Source organism: Equus przewalskii, chromosome 20 (genome assembly GCF_037783145.1).
Source record: "Equus przewalskii isolate Varuska chromosome 20, EquPr2, whole genome shotgun sequence".
NCBI classification, from domain to species: domain Eukaryota; kingdom Metazoa; phylum Chordata; class Mammalia; order Perissodactyla; family Equidae; genus Equus; species Equus przewalskii.
Genome location: NC_091850.1, coordinates 43658367 through 43684044, shown reverse-complemented (window position 1 = coordinate 43684044; position 25678 = coordinate 43658367). Strand labels below are relative to the sequence as shown.

The 25678-nt window shown below is 43.4% G+C and overlaps 1 protein-coding gene across 1 annotated transcript in view; it reads right to left on the bottom strand.

Annotated features, from left to right (window-relative positions):
- MYO10 (myosin X) overlaps positions 1-25678 on the bottom strand; it is a 210793-nt gene that overhangs the window by 19954 nt on the left and 165161 nt on the right. Inside the window, exons 20-27 of the mRNA XM_008518069.2 lie at positions 20341-20465; positions 20132-20246; positions 12333-12439; positions 11249-11485; positions 10848-10893; positions 9242-10108; positions 8222-8345; positions 2468-2711 (exon numbers count right to left, since the gene is read on the bottom strand). Coding sequence (XP_008516291.1) covers positions 2468-2711; positions 8222-8345; positions 9242-10108; positions 10848-10893; positions 11249-11485; positions 12333-12439; positions 20132-20246; positions 20341-20465 — 1865 coding nt within the window. The remainder of the gene's footprint in view (positions 1-2467; positions 2712-8221; positions 8346-9241; positions 10109-10847; positions 10894-11248; positions 11486-12332; positions 12440-20131; positions 20247-20340; positions 20466-25678) is intronic.

Genomic DNA, 25678 nt, shown 5'->3' with positions numbered 1-25678 from the left:
GTGATCAGCCAAGGGTCTGGCAATGGAGACCTGAGCAGGACGATAATCCCCAGGGGAAATCTGTGCAGCACATGTCATCTGGACCAGCCACTTTGCCTCCTAGGAACTCCGCTACCTTGTGTGTAAAATGAGGAGGTGAGACTATGATCTGGCTGTAAGGCCATGGTTCTGCACCACTGTGGTCCATGAGAATCCTGGGAAACATTCAGAAAACACAAGTGGGAGCTCTCTGGGGGTGGGGCCCAGGATTTGCATTTATAAAAAGCTTCCCCGGAGACGGGGAGTGAAGATATTGTCAGGGCCACCACAAACATAGCCTGGAAATTCTACAGGATCAATGAGGCACAATCTTCCATAATAGCACACGAAAAGAAAGGATGGAGGGGGAATATAGAAATTAAAAAGGACTTGAGAGATCAGCCAACTGATTTAAAATTATAAGCCTTATTTAGATTCTGATTTGAATAAACAAACTGACCCAAACCACCAAGAAGACTACCACCTCCATTTATAAGACAATCGGGGAAATGTGAACAATGATGAGTCTGGATCATATAAGGAGTTCAGGTTAGTTTTTAAATATAATAATGATATTGTGATTAGGTATTAAAAAATCTTAATCTGTAAGTACATACTAAAATAGTTACAAATGAAATTATATGATGTCAGGACTTGTTTTAAAGAATGTAGTTCGTTGGGGAGCAGTGCCGGGTGGGGTTATGGAGGAAACACCACCGGCCATAACTGCATAACTGTTGAAACGGGTAATGAGCACAAGGATTTCATTATATTCTCCTACCGACTCTTGCATATGATTGAAATTTTCTATAATAAAACACTTCAAAATATAGAATAAAAAATTCTTAATCTTTTATTAATCTTAACTAATCAAAAACCTTAATGTAGCGAAACCCTAACAATTCCTTGCCCTTCCTCTATAAACTGTGACAGAAATGGCTGAAGCAGAGCAAACATTGCCTTACCTCTATAATTTCTACAAAGCACCTGGAGAATAGGGCTTTCCTGCCCAGCACAGAGGGCGTTGGAAAAGGAACATACATCACTTCACACTGGTGAAACTCAACCCCATGACTCTCTTTCTCTCAGCCTCCTAGCATTTGTGGCCCCCCTTCTGTGGGGTGGATAAAGAGGCACATCATGGGATAGAGGGCTGCAGGAAGACGGTGGGAGGCACAGAGATGTGCCACGCTTTGAACACTGTTGTAGGATTTCAGATTCAAATTCCTACAAACTCACTCTTGCTGTGGGGCGTGGGCTCCTGATGAACCCCAAGAAGGCCGCCCGGAAAAGTCCAGTACTCTGCTGTCTGTACTTCATTGTTTCCCTTTAAAATTAAATACATAGAAGACTTGCCTCCCCTCATTTACCTTTCCACTTTTCAGTGAGTCATTTTCTAAAGTTTTCGATGCTGGCTCATTACAAACAACATGTCGTTTTCCAGTTTCATGACTTTAGGAGTCAATTTGACCTCTCAAAGCTTATTTTACCAGTTTTCTAAATAATGTGTGGCTGCTCAGTTTTGAGCGGAATATGGCTAACAAGTTATTCCAAAACAAGGTGTTTTTAATTTTTTTCCCTGCTGAGGAAGATGTGCCCTGAGCTAACATCTGCTGCCAATCTTTCTCTTTTTGTATGTGAGCTGCCACCACAGCATGGCCATTGACAGATGAGTGGGGTAGGTCTGTGCCTGGGAACTGAACCTGAGCCACTGAAACAGAGTGCGCCAAACTTAACCACTATGCCACCAGGGCTGGCCCCAAACAAGTTTTATGCTTAGTACCTAGTTTTCCAAGAAAACCAGCTGCCGCTAACTTCAACAATTTTCTGAAAACCTTAATTTTTAACAAAAATAATAGGCCTCAATAGTTCAAGGCTTTGGTTCTCTAAGAATGTGGCAGGAAAAAGGGCTGTGTTAGATTCAAAGATCAGCTCTGTTCCTCTCGTTGCTGGGAACGAAGATGGCCACTATTATCAACAGAGGTAGTAGAAGACAAAGGATTCACTTCAAAAAACACTTCCATACTGGCAGTCTACTCCTAATTTAGCAATCTGTTGGCTAACAGCTGGGAGAGAGGAAGAACTGAGTGACAGGTTGGCTGATAAAAGGACGATAAAAAGATTCTCAACCAATTGTCAATATTCACCCCATGATGCTGCACACAGCCAATCACATTTCCAGTGGGCTAGCTATACGTCCAACTGGCATCTTACAAACGAGAGCCAAATGTCTGAGATACAAAAAAATGAACTGTACACAGATGAAGTCTTACTTCCCCAGTTTCCTAAGAAATCAACCCACTGAAGTGAATGATTGGGACTCAGTGAACACCGACTACTCTACCAGTTCAAAGAACCTGCACCAGATGGCTTCTAGGCATTGACGTAAACCATCGTGCAGCCCCACGGCACCACCCAACGGGGCCACGCCCAGGGTTCACCAGCGTACTTAGCTGTCCGGACTTCCACGGTGCCCTTGAGCTTCTCCTCGCTGTCATTTTCAAAGTACATCAGCTTGGACTGGCGGAGGACGAACCAGCGCTTCTTCCAGTTTCTCCTGGACAGTGTGGAGGAGCCACCGCCTTTTTTGTGGAGCCAGCCTTGCTTGAGGGCCTCCTGCTTGGAGCGGAACCACAGGAAGGTTTCATCCTTGAGGACGCACCAGCGGCGTTTCCACGAGTTCATCAAGCCACCTGTTCCCCCAAGTTTGGGGAGGGAGGAGGGGTTTAAGAAAAGTCCATCAAACTGGATGACAGTATCAGCAGGTCTTAAGGTTCAGCCTATCCTTAACTTTGCCCCAACTGATCCATCCTCAGTGACCCTTCAATGAAGGATGATGGCACTGCTGGGGGCACTGGACAGGTATTACACTAGCTTAACTGGGTTATAAAAGAATGTTGTTGGGGCTGGCCTGGTGGCGTAGTGGTAAAGTTCATACACTCTGCTTTGGCAGCCCAGCGTTCACAGGTTCAGATGCTGGGTGCAAACTTACATACTGCTCATCAAGCCATGCTGTGGTGGCAACCCACATATCGAATAGAGGAAGACTGGCACAGACGTTAGCTCATTAGCTCAGGGCCAATCTTCCCCAACAAAAAAAAACAAAGAAGAAGAAGAAAGAAAGAAAAAGAACATCGTCCCTTCCTTATATCCAAAGCAGCTATTACTTAGCTGAAAAATCTTGGTAAGGAGCTAAAAGACAGACAAGTAATGAACTGACACTCTGACCCTGGAATAAGTCAAGGGCCAGGAGGCAAGAACGATGTATGGGTCATGTTTATCTCCAAAGACCCAGGGAGGGGAAATCAGTTTAAAATGATGTCAAGTTTACACTTTCCTTCCTTACTTGGTCAGTGTGGGGAACAAGACTTGTCAGTGATTCCAGAGTTTAGCAATATTTTTTAGATAAACACTTCCAAGAAAAGCATCAACATGTGAAAATGGTTTATATGTAGAAAGTAAAGATTTGGAACATGAAACAAAGTAAGACTCTAAACTGAAATATGATTAGATGTAAAAAAAGAATTTGGCTGTAATTTATTTAGTGGGAAAATTTTTTTTGGTTGAGAGAAATCAGACAAGGATATAGAGATGTCATCTTTTACAAGATAAAAAATATTTCTAATACTCTTCTAGCAGGATAATTTTATCTTCTTATTCTAGATTTCCCAAGGATGCTCAAGAGTGATATCTTACCACCATCATTCAAAAATCTGTTTTAACTGAACCCACTAGAGAGCAGAATCTACTTCAATAACTTATTATAAAATGTCCACAAGTTGTTTACTTTTGTGATCAGCCAGTAATAAAAATAAGGGACATTTAAACACAGATATTGAAAGTAAGTATTGAAAAATGCTTTTCTTGGCAACAAAAGACCCCGAATTGCTAAAGCAACCCTGAGAAAAAAGAACTAAACGGGAGGCATCACAATCCCTGACTTCAAAACATACTACAAAGCTACAGTAATCAAAACAGCATGGTACTGGTACAAAAACAGGTGCACAGATCAATGGAACAGAACTGAAAGCCCAGAAATAAAACCACACATCTATGGACAGCTAATCTTCAACAAAGGAGCTGAGGGCCTACAATGGAGAAAACAAAGTCTTTTCAACAAATGGTGCTGGGAAAACTGGAAAAGAATGAAAATTGACCATTCTTTCTCACCATTTACCAAAATAAACTCAAAATGGATCAAAGACCTAAAGGTGAGACTTGAAACCATAAGGCTTCTAGAAGAAAATGTAGGCAGCACACTCTTTGACATCAGTATTAAAAGGATCTTTTCAGATACCATGTATTCTCAGAGAAGGGAAACAATAGAAAGAATAAACAAATGGGACTTCATCAGACTAAAGAGCTTCTTCAAGGCAAATGAAAACAGGATTGAAACAAAAAAACAACCCACCAATTGGGAAAAAATATTTGTAAGTCATACATCTGACAAAGGCTTAATATCTATAATATATAAAGAACTCTCACAACTCAACAACAAAACATCAAACAACCCGATCAAAAAATGGGCAGGAGACATGAACAGACATTTCTCCAAAGAAGATATACGGATGGCCAATAGGCACATGAAAAGATGTTCATCATTGGGGAAACGCATCTCAAAAGACTACACTAAGAAATCACCTTCCACCCATTAGAATGACAAAAATATCTAAAACTAATAGTAACAAATGTTGGAGAGGTTGTAGAGAAAAAGGAACCCTCATACACTGCTGGTGGGAGTGCAAACTGGTGCAGCCACTATGGAAAACAGTATCTAGATTCCTCAAAAAATTAAAAATAGAACTACCATACAACCCAGCTATCCCACTACTGGGTATCTATCCAAAGAGCTTGAAGTCAGCAATTCCAAAAGTCCTATGCACCCCAATGTTCATTGCAGCATTATTTACAATAGCCAAGACATGGCTAAGTGCCCATCAAGAGATGATTGGATAAAGAAGATGTGATATACATACACAATGGAATACTACTCAGCCATAAAAAAGAACAAAATCGCCCCATTTTCAACAACATGGATGGACCTTGAGGGAATTATGTTAAGTGAAATAAGCCAGATAGAGAAGGACAATCTCTGTATGACTCCACTCATATGAGGAATTTAAACATGTGGACAAAGAGAACAGAATAGTGGTTACCAGGGGAAAGGTGGGGTGGGGGGTGGGCACAAAGGGTGAAGTGGTGCACCTACAGCACGACCGACAAACAATAACGTACAACTGAAATTTCACAAGATTGTAACCTATCATTAACTCAATAAAAATTTTTAAAAAATGCTTTTCTTTTACAGATTAGAAATACATTTAAATAAAAGACCTTCTCAGATTCATTTCTTCAATGGCCGCTTCAATGATTATAGATCTAAACCTCCCATTGGAACAAAGGAAGCAATGACAACACTTGTTTGCGTTCAGTGTGCAAAGTGCACTCATTTCATTGAACTCTGCAGACTGTTGCTCTTTCTTAGAGCTAAAGCATTGCCTGCTCACTGGTTGAGAAGTCTTTGTGACCACACCAGGCTCTGGAGCTGCTAACAGACAGCAAACTTGCCAAGAACTACCATAACAAAACTTTTTTCTTTTTGATTTGTGACTAATCTGGGTTTCTCGAGACAAACCCAGGGGAAACTGTAGTACAAGTTATTCTATTACCTTATCTTTAAATGGTAAAGGTTACTCACAGTTGTTTAAAGACATAGGTGACAACAGTTATCACAACAACAATCACCAGGAATTTATTCTGTTGCCCTTCTGTTATTAATAGGTCTCACTCCCAGCCTTCCCGCCCTCTCCAATTCTGGGTGCTCTCTTCCTTCTTCATCCTTTAGAGAATTTGATCAATGCTATTAATTTCCTAATTGCAAACACCTTGAGTAGGCTATGAGGCTGATGACAACTCATTTATGCTCATAAAATAGAAGCTGGTCCTTGGATTTTCTTTATCATTGGTTTCTCTGAAACTTTTTGTCACAATTTTAAATTTCATTAAAGATTAAATGATGATGCATTTACACAATACCTTTTTTTATTAAGAGATGAGTTTGCCAAAAATTCATTTGCTTATCTTCAGGAGCTTTTAACGCTTTAACCTTGAGATTTTAACACTTTGAATGTATCTTTACTTTTTCCTAATCTTATTTGTTTTAATCAGACAATTATGTAATAAATCTATGCCATATATTATAAATAAGAGTGATATAAGGAATTTTAAAGCTAACTTAGGGAACGAAAACTAATTAGGGAGAGAGGGGAAAATACATTAATAATAAAAAGTTTATATTTATTCTGAGAAATGCATGAGAAAACCTTAAAATGCTATGATTAGATACTTATTGGATCGCTAGTTTCTGATTTGCAATTACATTTTTCCTTCACTGAGTGTTCCAATACTAGCTAGGTCACTTGGTTAGAATTTCTCAATCTTTTTCATTCCAATGCTCCTATAAAAATTTCCACCAACCAGTGACTTGAGGCAATAGGAAGATCTCCCTTAAGACAAACCCAGTGGGGTTTCCAAGAGCTCCTTGGGGATCCGGGGCTGAGAATGGCAGAACTCTGAAAAGCGAATGACTGATGTTAGTACCTACACTGATGTTCAACAAGGGCGACAAAAGTAGCGAAGAAAGAAATCCAATGAAAAGAAACACATAAGTGAAGAAGAACAGAAAAAATATTAAAGAGGACAAGAGAGAGGAAAAAAGATAAATAAGCCAACAGAATAGAGAAGCAAAAGTGAAGAACAGAAGAAACAGGAAAAGAGACGGCATACAAAGTTTTTCATGAGGGAGGAGGAAAAGGAAAAGCAAATGAAGCAAGATGGGAGCAGAGAGAAAGTGAAGAACATGGTTGGAGAAAACACAACAGGAAAAGGAGAGAAAAGAAAGGGCCACAGAGGGGCTGGCCTGGTGGCATAGCGGTTAAGTTTGCATGTACCACTTCAGTGGCCTAGGGTTCACTGGCTCAGATCCTGGGTGTCCATCTACACGTAGCTCCTCAAGCCATGCTGAGGAGCGTCCACATGTAAGAACTAAAATGACTTCCAACTAAGATATACAGCTATGTACTGGGGCTTTGGGGAGGAAAATCAAAGAAAGGGGCACAGAAAAAAAGACATGATCTGGGGATGATGGTTCTCATGCTCCCTGCCCCGTCCCCAAGGTCTGCACTCTTTCCCTTCATCCAGTCGACGGCCACGTGAGAAACTAGGCGGGCCCCTCTTCCAATGCTCTGTATAAAACGCCTACCAGGGGCTGGCCCCGTGGCCGGGTGGCTAAGTTCGCGCGCTCCGCTGCAGGCGGCCCAGTGTTTCGTTGGTTCGAATCCTGGGAGCGGACATGGCACTGCTCATCAAACCACGCTGAGGCAGCGTTCCACATGCCACAACTAGAAGGACCCACAAAGAAGAATACACAACTATGTACTGGAGGGCTTTGGGGAGAAAAAGGAAAAAAATAAAATCTTTAAAAAAAAAAAAAAGCCTACCAGAAATGAGTGGTGATTATGGTTTCTCTTCCAGAGTCCCTGCCGCTGACTGAGAAGTCAGAGTCAAGAACATGAATAAGTGTGAGTAGAAGGTCCTAATTACGCACTCTTCCCTACAGGAGTATGCGTCAAGGTCCCCAAGTATTAGGGCTCAATACAGTGCATGCAAAGTTTAATAGCAATCAAAACACATAAGTAAAATTCTCATCAAAGTGTGGGATAGGGAGCAGGTGTTGGAAGCAGTTGAAGCAAGGTGTAGCCCTCTCTAAGATCTTTACTTCGCCCCATGTATAGAATATCCTTCCAGGCTCTTTAATACCCCATGGGAGAGAAAAATGCAGTCTATCATTGTAATGGGCTACACCAACTCCAGCAGAAGCATGTGTGTGTGTGTGTGTGTGTGTGTGTGTGTGTGAGAGAGAGAGAGAGAGAGAGAGAGAGAGACGAGAGAGAGACTGAAAATGGTGACAGTGGTCGCAAACTCCATCCATCCTACCACTGCAGCAACTGAGTCAGGCAAGGTTCTTGGTGTGACCATGTCACAACACCATGGCGCCTTCCACTCACCTAAGGGGACCTAGCACTAGGAAAGCAGTACGTGGGGCAACATTCCCAGTCTCCCTCAATCACCCTCGGTGAAAACAAAACCTCAGTTTCCATCATTCTACCCGCAACCTCAGCACCGCGGTGGCCGCAGCTCGTACCTTTCATGTACAGAAAACTGTGGAAGTAAGGCAGCGTGACACAGCTGTACACCGAGTCCCGCCGGCAGGAAAGCTCATCGTCCGTATCGAACCTAGAGTCAAAGTCCTCTTCACTGTCTTCAAACTGGACAAGAGGGAGAGACAGAGGCAAAGGTGAGCAGAAAGGGCCGAGAACAAGCAATGAAATGCCCAGCATGTCCCAACAGGGAAAAAATAAAAACAACTGACAAAAGAAGCAATACGCCACTTCATAACATCGCAACAGAGTGTGGTCATCATAAGAATTCAGAATTATAAAATACTGACGTGGAAGGTCAAATGGTCTGTTGAATTGGTACATAAAATACCAGACACACACGAACCCAAAGGCTATCTCCCGTCTAAAAACAGCACTGCTGTTTAAAGGTGTAACTCAATCACACCACGCAAGAATTAATTCCCTTTAAATTACCATGCTAAAAATATCTTCACGTCTTAGAAAGTGAAGGGAGTATTTAATGCATGGCCAATGACAAAAAATAAAAGAGAAACTATAAATAAATCCAGAAGCCGGAAAGAGCATGTTTAAAGCCCTAAAGATTCCTCCTTTACAACCAGAAGAGACAGACCATCCTACGTTAGGGACTGTGAAGCTGCTGGGCAGACAGTTCTCTAAAATGCCCTTGGCAATTCCAGTTCCAGTTTAGGGTGTGTCTCCTTTCCCAACCTACTGCAAAGCTATCACAGACACAGCCAAAGTCTCCATTGAAAATGCCAGTTTTCTTGGGCTTTGGGGAAAATGGAGTTTTGGGCTTTGTTTTCAACCTATGACAGGCACATCAAAGTTCCATGTACTAACATCATTGCTTTTGGCAAGAGAAAGGAGCTTAGGATCCTCTTGAAGAGCCCGACTTTGGAATCTTGGCACATTCTGTGGGAGATGTCTTCATCCAAGGGATGGTTCAACATGGGTGTGGATCACAAATAACTTCCCTCCCAATGTGGGCAAGCCTGGGCCCCAAGGGGACAGCGGGTACTCACCGATGACTGCGCCCCTTCGGAGCTAAACCGGTATGCCCCGGAGCTGTTGTAGGTCCCCACAGAGCATCGGTAGTCTGGGGACCACTGGCTACTGCAGGAGTTGGAGAAGGTCACGCTGCTGCCAGAGGTGATGGCGCCATCCTCGTAGTCATCCTGGTCATAGTCAAAGTCGCCATCCGGGGAGGGGAGCCCCGCTGTGTTCTGGGGCATGCAGTAGGTGGGCTCCCCACTGGAGGAGCCGTGCTCCGATGGGGCGAGCAGCACGGTGCTGTCGGCGCTGGGGCTGGTGGGCACCACAGTGTCGTTCATGTAGGGGTCCTCCTCTGACGACTCGTCGCTTGTCCGGATGCCGCTTGTTCGCTGGTCCGAGTGGCCGTGCTCGCTTGGGTTGGGCGAATCCTTGAAGGCATCATCATCAGCCTCAAAACCCTCGTCAACCTCCTCCTCGGGGTAGGGCTGGCTGAAGTTGAAGTTGGGTTTCTCCCCACACGCGCTCTCAGCCAGTTCACCCAGCTCGCCCGAAAACTCGCTGGCCACCGAGAGGGAGCGCTCGATGTTCCGGACACACTCATCAATCTCGTCGAAGTTGAGCGACTCCAGGAACTCCTGGGCGGCTCGGCAGGCTTCGTCCTCCAGCCTCTTGAGCTCCTCATCCCGCAGCTGCTGCAGCTTCTGCAGGGAGGCCTCAGTCAAGGACAGCTCCTGGCGCTCCTTCATGCGCTGCAGGTCCTCAATTTCTTTTTCCAGACGCAGGATCTCTTCCACCTGTTTGTTTTCCTTCTGCTTCTCCAGCTCACGGTTCAGTTCAGCTTCCCTTTGACTCTTCTGCAAGGCTTCCAGTTCTTGCTGTTTCCTTGCTGCTTCCTCCTGGACAGAAGAGGAAGGAAGATGTCAGAAAGTGTCCCCACAAAGAGTATAAGCATCATTCTTCCTTTGCAATGAAGAACCAAGATGTGAGGTGTTTGTTACGGGCTGAATTGTGCTGTGCCCACCCCCCGGAAATTGATATGTGAAGCCCGAACCCGCGCTACACCTCATAATGTGTCTGTACTTGGAGATAGGGCCTTTAAAGAGATTATTAAGTTAGAATGAGGCCATGAGGGTGATGGGCCTTAATGCAACCGGACTGGTGTGCTTATAAGAACAGATTGGGACACACACAGAGACATCAGGGATGCATGCAAACAGATGCAAGGCCATGTGACACAGAAAGAAGCTGGCCATCTGCAAGCTAAGCACAGAGGTCTCCGAAGAAACCAAACCTGCTGACACCTTGATCTTGGACTTTTAGCCTCCATAATTGTGAGAAAATCAATTCCTGTTTTCCATCCAGACTGCGGGACTTGGTTATGGCGTCTGGAGCAAACGAATACAGTGGGTGTACTGGTTTAGAGAAATTACGCTGTCATGACTCACACGAAAATCTTAGGCATACACAAATTTCTACCCAATGTAACGGGTTAGAAATTGCATCATAAACATCTGCTCTAATGTTCTTCTTCCTATATCTTTATACTTTATTTTAGTTTTGGATCCTGGAGTCCAAGTGTTGGAAGTGGGAAGAAAACGGACAGATGAGCCACCACATTGTCACAGCATTCTTCACCTGTTGGGCACGGAGCTCAGCTTCTCTTCGTGCCCTCTCTCTTTCTCTAAAAATAGTAAAGAAAAAAGACAGTCAAGATAAACAAGAACAATGAAAACACATCCTAGAACCACTTTGCACACAGAGCTAACTTTTTTTAGAAGCTTTACTAAATACAATGTAAAAAGCATGAAGGACAGACTCTTCCTTTACCAACAGACTTATTCTGTGCATAAGTAAGAATGTACATAGAACTGGGTCTTCAAGGCCGCCAAGAATTTTCTATACAAGCCACCAAGAGTTACTACTTCAAATAGGCAGTTCTTCAGCACCCACAGGGAATTCTTGCCGCAAGGCTGGATACGGAGCATAAAACTCAAAAGGTGTCCTTTGATTTCACTCAAGCAAGAAGAGTACCGTACCTCTCCTCTTCCTCCTGTCTCCTCTTTTCCTCTTCCTCCTCCCGTCTCCTCTTTTCTTCCGCCTCTCGTTTTTCTGCCAGCAGCTGTCTGTAAACTCGCCGAGCGATCCGACCTCTGAGTTGCTTCTGGAAAACTATGGCTGCTTTTTTCAGGTGCAAAAATCTCCTCCTCAGAAGGAAAGCTCTGTAATTCTTCTGTATTATCACTACACAATAAAGGACCTTCCTGTACTGCTTTCTGAAAATGAAAACAAAAACAGCACAACAGAATAACTGTTGAGGTAATGAGGCTTCAGGCTCTTCAAATGAGTTCACGTTAATGCTACAAGACAAAAGAACCGGACCGAGTTCTGGAATGATACTCATTATAGAGACGGGAGCAAAAGGAGGCCCCTTTGGGCAAAACAAAAGAAAAACCAACAAACAAAACTAAAGCAAGAACTCTATCATTATCTTGGCTAAATAAACACATAACCCCTAATGCTGACTTTGAAAACTCCTGGCAGGAAGTTGGGTTGGTTGTAAACAGAACCAAGAGATCTGATATAGTCTGCTGTTCGTATGAGGGGAAAAAAAAAAAATGCACCACAGCGGGACAGCTTTGCGCTTCAGAAAACGTAACGTGTGGGGTTTTGTGCGGCATGCTGGTCTGCAGAGGTGGGCAGAACTCAAAGGCACATGAAAAGCAGCGGCCCCGTTCAGCAAACACCGGAGAGTGGGCCATTGCGGACACAAGGAGATAACGCAATGGCAACAGCCAGGCTGCCTGCGGCTTCAGTATGCAATGCAGAGGAACTAGGTAAGCAATTTAAACATCTCAGCATGGTCCCCTATGTCACTGTTCCAGTTGAAACGTCAGGAGCCCTTGTTCCTACTTTCCGCCCAGGTCAAGCCTCCCAGGCATCTGGCACGGCTAGTCATGAGCACTGACCTGGGACTCTCCTGAGCCTGGTCCGAAGCCTGCATCCACGTCTATAATAAATGAAAGCCCACACCCGGGGCTACTCTGCCTGGTGATGCACAATGGGCAGGGCCCCCCTCACCGAGCTCCAAAGCTTCTCCCCTCTGCATGGCCTGCTTCTCACCGTGCCAAGTAGCCCAAGACGTGGGCCCGGATCACCATGGCCGCCCGAGTAACTTCCTCCTCCCGCCGTTTCTCCAGCTTCTGCTCCAAGGATTCTCGAAGGAAGACCTGCCCAAGAGGGAGTGATGTGTCAGAACCAAAGAACGTGGCCAGTAGAAGGAAGGCATCTGAGTCAGATCTATCTTTGGGGGGTAAGGCTTTTCTCTTTCACCTTAAGTTTGCTCTAAACACAGACAGCAGCTTCTCAAACACACTGTGGGGAAGGGCCCTGGTTTTTTGTTCTTTTTAAATTTCTACCTGTCATGGGACTAAGACATTTGTAAAATATAGTAAAGATACATTACTAGAAAGAAAAAACCAAAAAGGATATATAAAATAAAAGTCCCTGGGGCTGGCCCGGTGGCGTAGTGGTTAAGTTTGCACGTTCCGCTTTGGTGGCCGGGGGTTTGCTGGTTCGAATCCTGGGCGTGGACCTATGCACCGCTCATCAAGCCATGCTGTTTTGGGCTGGCCCTGAGGTTAAGTTCACATGCGCCGCTTCAGCGGCTCAGGGTTTCGCTGGTTCGGATCCTAGGTGTGGACATGGTACCACTCATCACGCCATGCTGAGGCAGTGTCCCACGTAGCACAACTAGAACTTACAACTATGTGCTGTGGTGCTTTAGGGAGAAGAAGGGGGAAGAAAAAAAAAAAGATTGGCAATGGATGTTAGCTCAGGTGCCAATCTAAGAAAAAAATTATTAAAAAAAAAAAAAAAGCCACGCTGTGGCAGCATCCCACATACAAAATAGAGGAAGGTCAGAAACAGATATTAGCTCAGGGCCAATCTCCCTCACCAAAAAAAAGGGTCCCATTATTGGGTTATTATTACTTTCAACAAAATGGGTTATCATCATTAGATTCAAAGTGACTGTGATATTGTTACAAAGGTTTGTAAACATTTATCTCATTGTGGGCTGCACAAACAGTTTAGGACCAGCACTGTAAGTAACAAGAAATACAGAGATAATCCTTACAAGATAAAAAAGAAAGAACTGGAGGGAGGGAAGGAAAGAAATTGAAGAAATTTGTAAAATGTTACTTTGTTATCCCATGGAGTCCCTCTCTTCAAGCCTGTCAAGTGATTATGACCAGAGTATGTTGGCTTCATAAACTTTAATGCATATTAAAAAAAATGAAATTATGAATGTAATTCTGAAAACTGAGTTTGAAATTAGAATTGAACCATTTAATAAGCTACATCTCAGTTTAGCCATCACAAGAGTACTAGAATTAGGGCTAAATAAATTGTAACTACTTGCTGGCCTATTTTTTGGCATGGGTACCTCCATGCTATTAGTGTCAAATAAGTGTGTCTGATAATTGGCACTTTGTATCAGAATTTCTAATTTGGGGGGAGATATGAAAATATTAAGACTCTCCCTCAATCAAGGTAGCTTTTACTTTTGCAATTTCAGATTTAATGCATGCATAAGAAGTCTTGCATAAGAGCCCTAAAAAAAATAGTGACAAATATTTTTACGCGTTTCTATTAACGGTCCGCATGCGGGTATGGGCAGGGGCTACATGACACACTCACTCATTCATGAGTTTTTGATTTATGCTCCTGTGAGTCATTCTGGCCTATAACGACGCGTTATGTGCTCTTGATGGCACATTTTTCCAGACTCTCTGCTCTGTCTCTTCCATGACATTTGGGTGGAAGAGTAAATACAGAACCCTACCACCATGTGACTCAGAGAAGCCCTACCGACTCCTGCTCTGGGCTCCCGAGCATTTATAAAATTCTACTGCAAATAATTCTAGGAAAGCTTTTTGTACGATCCTCTGCCCATAATTGCAATTAGTATGCTCTGTTGATGCACGAAGAAACTGCATCTTCAGCACAAAAAAAAAGAAAAAAAAAATTTTAATGTAAAGTACGGAAGTTACAAGTATAAAGCTTGTTTGTTCGAGAATGATAAAAAGCTTTCAGAAATATGAATCTCTATCAAAACCATGAATCTGAAGCAGTTTTCAAAGGCTGGACTTTAAAGAAGTATTTAAAATCCTCTTTGAGATTATTTTTCAGTATTAAGGATCTTATTTAATGCTTTTGCTTTGGTGAATATTTAAAAAATATTAGTAAGTCAAATCTTGGGAAAGACTGGTGGTGGCTGTGATATAATGAAACAAAAATGTCACTTCTAATGAGTGATACATTTATTAGATGAACAAAGGGAAACCTTTATGAAGGAACAAGTGTCTCACACCTTATCAGAAGTCTAAAGAATGTCTTGATTGGAATTATTAAAAAGATAGCTCTTGGAGCTAAGAACATACAATGAAGAAAGGAAAGTCTCTTCAATAATGATGTTGGCAACACTGGACAGCCACATGCAAAGAATGAAAGTAGACCATTATCTTTCGCTATATATAAAAATTAACTCAAAATGGATCAAAAGACTTGAAGATAAGACCTGGAACCATAAAAGTCCTAGAAGAAAATATAGGTAGTACACTCTTTGACTTTGGTCTTAGAAGGATCTTTTTGAATACCATGTCTACTGAGACAAGGGAAACAAAAGAAAAAATAAACAAGTGGGACTTCATCAGACCAAAGAGCTTCTGTAAGGCAAAAGAAACTGGGAATAAAACAAAAAGACAACCACCAACTGGAAGAAAGGATTTGCAAATCATATATCTGACAAGGGGTTAATCTCTAAAACATATAAAGAACTCAAATAACTGAACAACAAAAAACACCAAACAACCAGATCAAAAAAATGATATGAACAGACATTTTTCCAAAGAAGATATACAGATGGCCAATAGGCACATGAAAAGACGTTCAACATCACTAATCATTAGGGAATGCAAATCAAAACTACACTAAGATATCACCTTATACCCATTAGAATGGCTAAAAGCACCAAGACAAAAAATAGCAAATGTTGGAGAGGTTGTGGGGAAAAGGGAACCCTCATACACTGCTGGTGGGAATTCAAACTGGTGCAGCCACTATGGAAAACAGTATAGAGATGTCTCAAAAAATTAAAAAGAGAAATATCCCACTACTGGGTATTTATCCAAAGAATTTGAAATCAACAAGTGAAAGAATCTTATGCAGCCCTATGTTCACTGCAGCATTATTTACAATAGCCAAGACGCGGAAGCAACCCAAGTGCCTATCAACTGATGACTGGATGATTGGATAAAGAAGATGTGGTATACACACACACACACACTCACACTCACAAGAAGATGTGGTATACACATACATACACACACACACTCACAAGAAGATGTGGTATACACACACACTTGCACTCACACACACTCACAAGAAGATGTGGTATATACACACACACTCACAAGAAGATGTGGTACACACACACACTCACACTCACAAGAAGATGTGGTATACACATACACACACACTCTCACACTCACAAGATGTGGTATACACATACATACACACACACTCACACTCACAAGAAGATGTGGTACACACATACACACACACACACACTCACAAGAAGATGTGGTATACACATACACACACACACACACACACACTGGAATATTATTCAGCCATAAAAAAAAGACAAAATCGTGCCATTCGCAACAACATGGATGGACCTTGAGGGTATCATGTTAAGTGAAATAAGCCAGAAAGAGAAAGTGAAATAAGCCAGAAAGAGAAAGACAAATGCTGTATGATTTCACTCATATGTGGAAGACAAACGAACACACAGACAAACAGAACAGTTTAGTGGTTACCAGAAGGGAAGTGGGTTGGGGGTGAAGGGGCGCATTTATATGGTGACTGACAAATAATAATGTACAACTGAAATTTCACAATGTTATAAACTATTATGACCTCAATAAAAAAAACCCAAAAAGATAGCTCTCTGCTCTGCCTATTAAATTTACTCCCACATCTTTATCTAGATTCTCTCTCTTTTACTAACCTGAAGGGCAAACAAGTGGAGCAAGATGCTTTCACACATTTGACTTGGCTTCACTAAGAATATCCACCCTGAATTTATGCAATGACACATGGAAAGTGATGCCAGTTCTCCCAGCCCTGTGGTGAGCTGTTGTCACCTCCCAACGTTCCCAGGATGCGGCCAAGACAGAGCCAGCATGGCCCTGCCATGAATGACGGTGCTGTCCTCTGCGGGCACCATCAAGCAGCTTCGGAAAGGGCAAGGCCCCCTCCAGGGGCCGCTCTGCTGAACTTGACTCAACACCCAGTATGAACAATTTCCTGTGGCTTTTTTCATCCTTATCTTAGATAGCTCAAGAGCCTAGGGATTATTCTAGTTAGATGTCTTTATAAAAGTACCTCTTGCAGGCTTTATTGCCATAGAACAGAGGAAAAAACGCCTGGCAATATAGTCGAGGAGGTTAGATAAATGAAATGTGCTGGAGTTATGAGGGAGAGAGAAAAGTCAAAACCAGGAAAAGAGAGGGGAGCAGCTGCCCACCAGGGTCACCCTCAACTCAGCCTCTAAGTGGGGAAAACTGTCAGGATCTCCTCACCGGCTGTTCCACGGAGGTCTGGAAGGCCTCCTCCCTTATGAGGAATGCTTCCCCAGCAGGTAGGAACTCTTGGCTTCCAAGGACTACACATGTCCTATTTATGCCAGCTCATTCAGACCGGGTGCCATGTCTGATCTGCTGACTACAACACTGCCCACACTTCCCTGTGTAAGTACGATGGAAATTTCTCTACCAGAAGATCCAGATGTTCATTAGAGGTTCAAAACTTCAAATGCAAAGACGTTCTGGCAGCTACACCGACAGTCACACACTAGTGTATAATTAAGTCACATGTCGGTCGAGGTCAAAGCTACTTAGCAGACGCAATTCAAACGCTTGAATGTTTACATTTTCTTGCTAATGTTTACGTGAAATGATACGCCTCTATCCTACTTATACTTCCAACTTTTTACCAATTAAAATTTAACTCCTCTTTAAAAGATTTCGTCTTCTTGAATACTTCCCTAATCATTCCAATCCACAGCGAGCTCTCTCCCGGAGAAGCTGTGTCCTTGTTCCTTAAAGAGATTATAGCACTCCATGATTTAATTTATCAGTTGAGTGGGATGCCTTAACTCCCAGCAATGCCGTGAACTGAGGGCAATGCCCACGTCTCTGTGTCTGTGTCTCTCTGTCCCGGTGCTCCAGTTCCGAGCCTTGCTTGGGCCTAACTTCCAGAACATAAGTTGTAAGTGAAGTTGGATCAGTTCTTCAGAGCTCAGAAGACACTGTTACTGGCTGGGTGAGTCATAATGATCTTTGATGTTGCTTCACTGTATGAGGCGTGAAGACAGGAGGATATCAGTTTACAGCGAATGCAGAAAAAATCAGAGCAGTCTACACTGTACTGCCAAGAGCACCACCTGAGCCACCTCCTGCAGGAAGTCTTCCCTGAGTGACTAAATGTACAGCATCCTGTGCCATCCCTCATAGGTTTCCAGCACTTAACAGACACTGAGCTCCCATGTGTACTGTGTAGAAGAACGGTCAAGTGACTACATTCTCCATCGGGTGATTGTAAGGAAGTCAAGAGGCAATGACAAGATGGCATGACAAAATGTTGAGTGTCACAATGGGGCGAAAATAGGATGATGTGGGATGACAGAGGAGGAGGGAGCTTAACCCCTTTTGGGGGTGAGCTTTTGGGGTGGGGAAGCACTGAAGAATACCAAAAGGATTCCTGTCAAAGTCTACATCTAAGGTGAGACCTGAAGGACGAGTTGGCTAAATAAGGAAGAGGGAGTAAAACTCCAGGTAGAGAGACCCATAAACCTGTGAGGACACACCCTAAGGTGACCCTCAATGAGTTACACCTTGTTTAATCCTACCAGTATGAGTGGGACCTGTGACTTCCTTCTAGCCAACGAGAATATGGCAAAGATGGCGGGATGTCACTTCTGTGCATACGTCACATTATATAAGACTCGGTCTTAGGAGACTGGAGCCAGAGATTCTTCTGCAGGTCTTGAAGAAGTCATGTTGAGGGAGATCCTGGGAGGAGGTCACGTGGTAAGGAACTGGGTAGGGGGCCTATAGAAGCTGAGAGCAGCCTCGGGTGGCAACCAGAAGAAAACAGGGACCTCAGTCCCACAACTGTTGAGAACTGGATTCTGGCGCCACCTGAGAGTGGAAGAGGACCTCAAACTCCAGAAGGATTGCAGCCCCAGCGGACATTTATTGCAGCCTTGGGAGACCCTGAGCAGAGGACCCAGCTAAGCGGTGCCTGGACCCCTGACCCATAGATACTGTGCAATAATTAAGGCATGTTGTTAAAGCTGCTAAGCCTTTGGTAGTTGGTTACACAGCAATAGGAAACAATTACCTCTGCATGCCATCTCTACCTTATTAGATATTTCTATCTGAATCCCTGGTCAGTTAAAATTCCTTAAGAACAGAAGAGTATGTTCTTTACACACTTTCCGTTGCTGAATGGCCTCGAGGTGATACCTAAAAACTCATCAAAGGTATGGACTGAACTCTGTGTCCCTACTCCCAAATTCTCATGTTGAAGTCCCAACCCCCAGTATGATGGCATTTGGAGGTGGGGCCCTCGGGAGGCGATTAGATTTAGATCAGGTCGGGAGGGTGGGGCCCCCTGATGGGATGAGCGTCTTTGTAAGAAGAGGAAGACAGATCAGAGCTCACTCTCTCTGCCAAATGGGGGCCCAGCAAGAAGGCAGCTGTGTGTAACCCAGGCAGAGGGTTCTCATCCTGACGGTGATGCTGGTGCCCTGATCGCAGACTTCCAGCCTCCAGGACTGGGAGAAACGAAGGCCTGTTGTTTAAGCTGCCCCGTCTATGGTATTTTATTATAGCAAGCCGAGCTGACTAATACGGTCAAACTGCAAGATCCAGCTCTCTCTTTCCGTCCTCCTCTCTCCCTCCATTCCTTTCTCCTTCTATTTTTTTTTTTAAAACAAAAAATTCCTTGGTTAAAAACAATGTAATTTAAGTGGAAACTTTAAAGAACTTCTCTGTGGCACTGCTACTTGTCGAGTCAGGAGGTTCACGTGTGAATAAGCCCACAGAACATCCAGAAACCCAAAGGCCAGCCCGGGGCTGCCTGCGTTTGTGTGTCCAGGGTCAGTCACATTTCTGTCTCTGCTGTGTGATAAGATACCCGAGGGGGATACGGGATGAGAGGGGAAGGCCACTGAGGTTTCTGGCAGTTCCTTGATACGGGGAGAAGAGGCCACACACCTAACTTTATGGGTAATTTTTGGTGTTCTGGCCAGACTGCCCAATGCTTGGCTCCTGTCTGGAATAAGGGGTAAGGGCCTCAGTCACACCAACATGTTCAAAAAGTAGATTTTACTTGGCTTTCCACGCTGGATTTTGGGGAACCTACAGAACTTCAGACTGACTGCTGGCCTCCTGCACAGCTGCTGTGGTGCAGGGTAACATCCAGCATTGGAGTCATGGAAAGTTAGAAGGGTCTGGGGTCTCCCTTCTTAGATGCAGGAGGCTGCCCAGCACTTCCACGGCACTGAGGTCCTCACCTGCCAACGTCTGTTGACAGTTTCAATGAATGCGCACCACAAACACTTAGGGTACCATGTTTCCATGTGTCCCCCAACGAAAACAAAGTCCCTGAAAAGTCAAGACTGCAAATAAAATATTAACTGTCTAGAAGACAAAAGATTATGGTGGGCATCATAATATTAGTCTCTTCCTCAAATTAAAAACAACTGGTTGACAGTAGCATAGAACATGGAACCTCGCAGCATCTTTCGGGGGCTTGGTGGAGTGCGTGTTCTTTCTCTGTAATTTTACCTTCGTCTTCCCCAGCTGCCACTCGCTGTTGGTGGCGTCGTAGAGCTGCAGCAGGGCTGTGCACTTCCCCCTGATGTCCTCGGGCAGAGCCACATTCCTCATCAGCACTTTATACCTGCAACAGAAAGACGCCCCACGTCACCTCTTGCTACCGTTCCCTCTTTTCCCAACCCCTTTGAAAAGAGAGAGGATCCATGGCCCCGACTTGCCTTTTGTAAAAATCCTGAAAGGGTCTTCGGACCGCGTATCCGGCTTTGCGGATCCGCACCGTCTCCAGCATCCCGGAGTACCGCAGCTGGTTTAGCACAACCGCCTGGTCAAACTGGTCTGGCATCTAAAACATGCGAAAGGGAAGATGATCAAGTTAACAAGGCCACCTGCCACCTCCACTATTGTTTGACACACACACACCTTGAACCTACACAGAAAACATAGACAATGAACCCCACCCCCATGTACCCATCACCCAGTTTCATAAACCATCACCCCATGTCAATCCCGCCCCATCCATGAGCCCACTTAGTCTTCCTCTTGGATTTTTTCAAGCAAGTCCCAGACATCACACCATTTCATTAATAAAGATTATCGGTAATATTTTTTAACATAACCACACCACCAAACACCATCTTAAAAATATACTAATAATTCCTTAATATTAATATCCATGCTCAAATTTCTGATGGTTTTACAAATATCATAAATGCATCACCATTTTTAATACTGTTTCCCAAAGAATCTAAAGTGTCGTACAAATGTCACTTTACTGTTTAAACTTCAATTTCCAAGGTATTTTTTAGATAATAATACAGTAACCCAGTGAGGGACTGGGGGGAGAAGAAAGGACGCACCACTGGAGAAAAGAGAGAAGAATGAAAAAGAATTTTAATTTTCTCAGTTTCTAGTTGGATGCCCCATTTACTGAGAGCTCCACAGTATGATCACTAAATAAATTAATCGCAGAACACAGAAATTAAAGACAGAGGACATCAAACCCAGACCAAATGTTCTGAAATGTATTCTCTTATTCGCTCAGTCGCCAAACAAGCTGGCATTGCTGACAGGACAATAGCCTTTCAGGGGAAAGCCCAAAAGTAGGCCATTTCCCATTGACGGCTTTTTGGGCAGTGATTAGTTTTCTAATCCAAGCACACACTCCCTTTAATTAATTTGTATTTTCTTATCCTACACAACTGTGCATAAAACAACTGAAAAATAGTGCCACAGGACAGAAAGACATTGTTAAAAAAGTGCAAAAACTGGAAAGTGGCTTAAATTTGTGACTCTTAAAAACACAGTCAGTCATTAACACAAAATTAGGCTTAAAGCCCTGTTATTCTGTACGCTTTCCAAACAAGAGGAAAATAAATGGAAAGAAGTCTCTGCAAATCTCCTTTCCAGCTTTGGACGGTGAGCTGCCGTCATCTCCAGCAGGCTGACTCCTCTTAAATTTAATCTCTTCTACAAATGCTGTGGTCAAATTGTCTTTACTCAGCAGTATTCTACACAAGGAGAGCCAAGAAATTAGGGCAAACTTCCAAAGAACTGTGGCTCACAGGATTTTAGTCGCGACTATTTAAAATACCCTTAGAAATGTTGAGAAGGATATATTAAAAAAATAAAATTACCGTTGGTTACTCATATCTTATCTTTGGATTAAAAAATGAGAGGGGCAACTGTTCTGCAGCCATTTCGTTAAAATGCTTCCGTTCTATTTATTTGGCAATATAATCTGACCAGTAGGAATCTACAAGGAGTAGGACACAACCAACATAAAACAAACCCCGAATACAGCATCAGACTTGGTCAACTTTGTTAAATTCATAATCAGAGAAATCTTCTCATTTACTATTTAATCATTTGATCCTCAAAGACTTTTAATAAAAAATCTCTCTCAAGCTTTTGGCACTCCTGACTCCTACTGTTTTTCCTTGCTTCTTTTCTTCCAATCTCTATTTAGCAGCCCGTGCAATTTTTTAGTTTGGCATTAGAGTTATTAAAACATCCTAAAAAATATTACTAAAGGGACACCCCATCCCAAAAAGTTCAGCTGCACTTACCATCTTCCAGGCTCTCTGAGGAGCATTCCACCTTCTGTTTGGCTCTCAGGCCAAAATTCATATGGAAAACAACTGCCACACTGACCTTTGCGCTGCAGCTAAAGACACTGAACAATAATGAACACCATTCCAGTGCTTTAAAAAGTGCTCGGTCGCCATGACAACCCCTCCCATTCTTGGGCTAATTAGTGTGGTGTGGTTGTAGGATTTCATACAGCCCAGGGAGGGGAGGGAGAGACCCACCAGGAGTGGCCGCTCTTTCCAGGCTCCCATTGCGATTGTGTTTCTGCCCCTTCACAGAAACTGAACCAGGGAAGGGGGATCCATAGGCAGATTGTCGCCATGGGCAACCCACACTGCAATCACGAGGTGGGTAAGCCTGTATTTCCATTGGTGGTTCTTTTTTAGTTTCGACTTCCTTTTCTGGTGAATTTAATGTTCAAAGATGACACAGCTGGAGGCTGGAAAAGTCACAACGTAAAGGCATGTTGCCTTTCAAAACTTCGCTAATGCACTCCAGTCTTCACTGGTAACTAGTTTTCCAGAACCAGTGTTCCCTCCCACAAAGACTGCCTGCAGGGTGTAACAGTGAAGTTTTGATGGCAACAAATGGGGTGTATTTAGAAGTAACGGCCATAAACCCGGGCAATTACAGTCACAGAAGTCTGGTCACGACCCATTTACTGAATATGAAATTATTAAACAACTATGTGCAAGGTTTTGCAATTCACGCTTGGGGAGGATTAGAACAGAAAGAGGTGGGGGCTAGATTCCTTTTAGTCGTTAGTCAACATCCCCCACCAGAGAGGTACATTTGTGACAACTGATGTACCGACACTGGCTCATCAGAATCACCCCAAGTCCACAGCTGACATGAGGGTTCACTCTTGGTAACGTACACTCTATTGGTTTTGATGAATGTACGATGACACGTATCCGCCATCAGGGTACCATACAGAGTAGTGTTGCTGCCCTAAAAATCCTCTGTGCTTGGCCTATTCATCTCTACCTCCCCTCAGCCCCTGGCAACCACTGATCTGTTTACTGTCTCCATAGTTTCTTTTTTAAGACAACTTTTTAGGTTCACAGCAAAATTGCAAGGAATGTACAGGGATACCCCTCATATCCCTGGCTCCCACACACGCGCTGGCTGTGTTTCTAATGACCCTGAAATTTAGGAGGGTGACTGGTATGCCAAATATCACTATGTATAGAGTAGAAAGCTAGACATAAAACCATATTAAAGATGATAAGTTCCTTGGGAACACAGGAGAAAGAAAAATACTGAGGTGGTACAGTTGGTACATGAATTTGAACCCAGGTCTGACCCAGACTTGGGGCTCATACAATTGACTGTCCACTGCTGAAGGGGAAGGGCATTCCACACAGACAACGCAGCGCAAACCAACCGTAAGAGGCGGAAAAGGAAGCTGGCATGTTCAGCAGTTAGTCTTGGGCAGAATGGGGGAGATGGGGAAGGACCCGGGCTGACGGTGGACACTGAGTTTGGTGGCCATTTGTTGAGTAAGGAGTCACCCAGGGCTCGGAGCAGGGGATGAGTATGGGCAGGCCTGTGCTGTAGAAGGATTCTCTTGCTGGCAGTGGCAAAACTGGAAACCAGACCAAAGGAATGGCTGGGTGTATTCTGATATCATGCACACCATGAAATATTATGGAGTCATTAAAAAATAAGACCAAATTAAAGATGCACCAATTGACTCAAGCCTTTTGCAAAGTGACTGAGAAAAGTATGAATAACAATCTCATTTTTGTAAAGCAAACAAGGACTTCATCCCCCCCAAAACTGCTCTATGTAAGTACATGTGCCTGAATATATACATGTAGATATGCATGTGCAGGAAAGCATAGAAGGATACGTTTATTAAACAACTAGGCCATTACTGAGTCCAGCACACTGCTATGGGTGGTGAGAAGAAGAGACAGCTAAGGGAAAAGGGGGAAATTATTCTTTACAAGGTGAAAAATCAGATGCAGAATGAATTCTTGAGGTCCTGCATGGAATAGGGTGAGCGGAGAGAGAAACAGGGAGAGCAGGTGAGATGCTTCTATAAGAGTAAAGTAGAAAACAACCCAAATATCCATCAAATGAAGAATGGATAAACAAAATGTGCTCTATCCACAAAATGGAATATTATTTGGCCATAAAAAGGAACGAAGCACTGATACATGGCGCAACATGGATGAACCTTGAGAACATTATACTAAGTGAAAGAAGCCAGTTACAAAAGACCACGTGTTCCCTGGTTCCATTCATATACAATGTCCAGCACAGGGAACTCTGCAGAGACAGAAAGCAGAGTGGTGGTTGCTTAGTTTGGTGGAAGAGATGGGGATCCAGAGAGGTGGAGAGCCAAAAGGTAAGGGGGATTCTTTTTGAGGGAATGAAAATGTTCTAAAATTGACTGTGATGACAGCTGCACATATCTGTGAATATACGGAAGACCACTGAATTGCACACGTTGAGTCAATTGCATGGTACGTGAATTAAATTATCTCAGTAAAGCTGTTAAAAAAAAAAAAGAGTATCTTAGAAGCCAGAGACACAGAGCCAGTTACAATGGATAAGAAGAAATGGACACAAAAGAAAGTTTGCATCCTGGAGACAGGACTAATTATATTTACTTTCAGGGACCTTAATTCTACCAAAAAATTAGAAACACTTTCTTTCTACCATCTGAAAAAAATAACGTTTCAGAATGCCCAGACAAAACAAATGACTGATAACAGAGCATGCTAAGCCCTCCACAAAAATCAAGTACCAGCAAGCCCTACCTTCTACAAATTAAAATCCAAATAAAGGGCAACAGAGGTGGGTGCTGGCAAACAGGGACACAGGACAGGGGAGGGGCTTTACAACAGAGACAGAAAGAAATGCATTTATGTGTTCATGAATCTGATTGCCCTGAGCATTACCTAGCCTTCCATAATTTCATCAATATTGTATCAAGACCGTAAGAAGTAAGACAACGGACTTGGAAATAGCCGCCTGACTATAGTACAGGGACAGTCAATCTGTGTTTATTTAATTAAAGAAATTAGAATGAGTTTATTGTCTACAAACCCTTAAAGTCCTAATGTTTTTCAGCATTTGAGAGATCTTAACAGAAACCAAGCGAAGAGGCCAGGAAGGGGAGGTGGGAGTAGGTATCCAGCCTGCCACACGCAGGTCCACCGGGCTTGGTGGGGGCCAGCTAAGACTTCGGGGAGAAGGTACTTCTTCTCTCTGACAAAAGAGGGACACTGATGACGTACTCTATCAGCAAGACACTGGGTCAGGTGATGGTGGCGAATCCAGAACACCACTGCTGAGGTGAGACCCACCTCATGCCTCAGAGTCTCCGAAAAGAACAAATATATAACACTTGTCACTCTACTGAGAGGGGAGGACAAGCCAGACAAGGAGGGAGGGCTGGCACATAGCTGATTCTTATTTCACTATGCCATCATCCATTGTTACGTAATATCACTT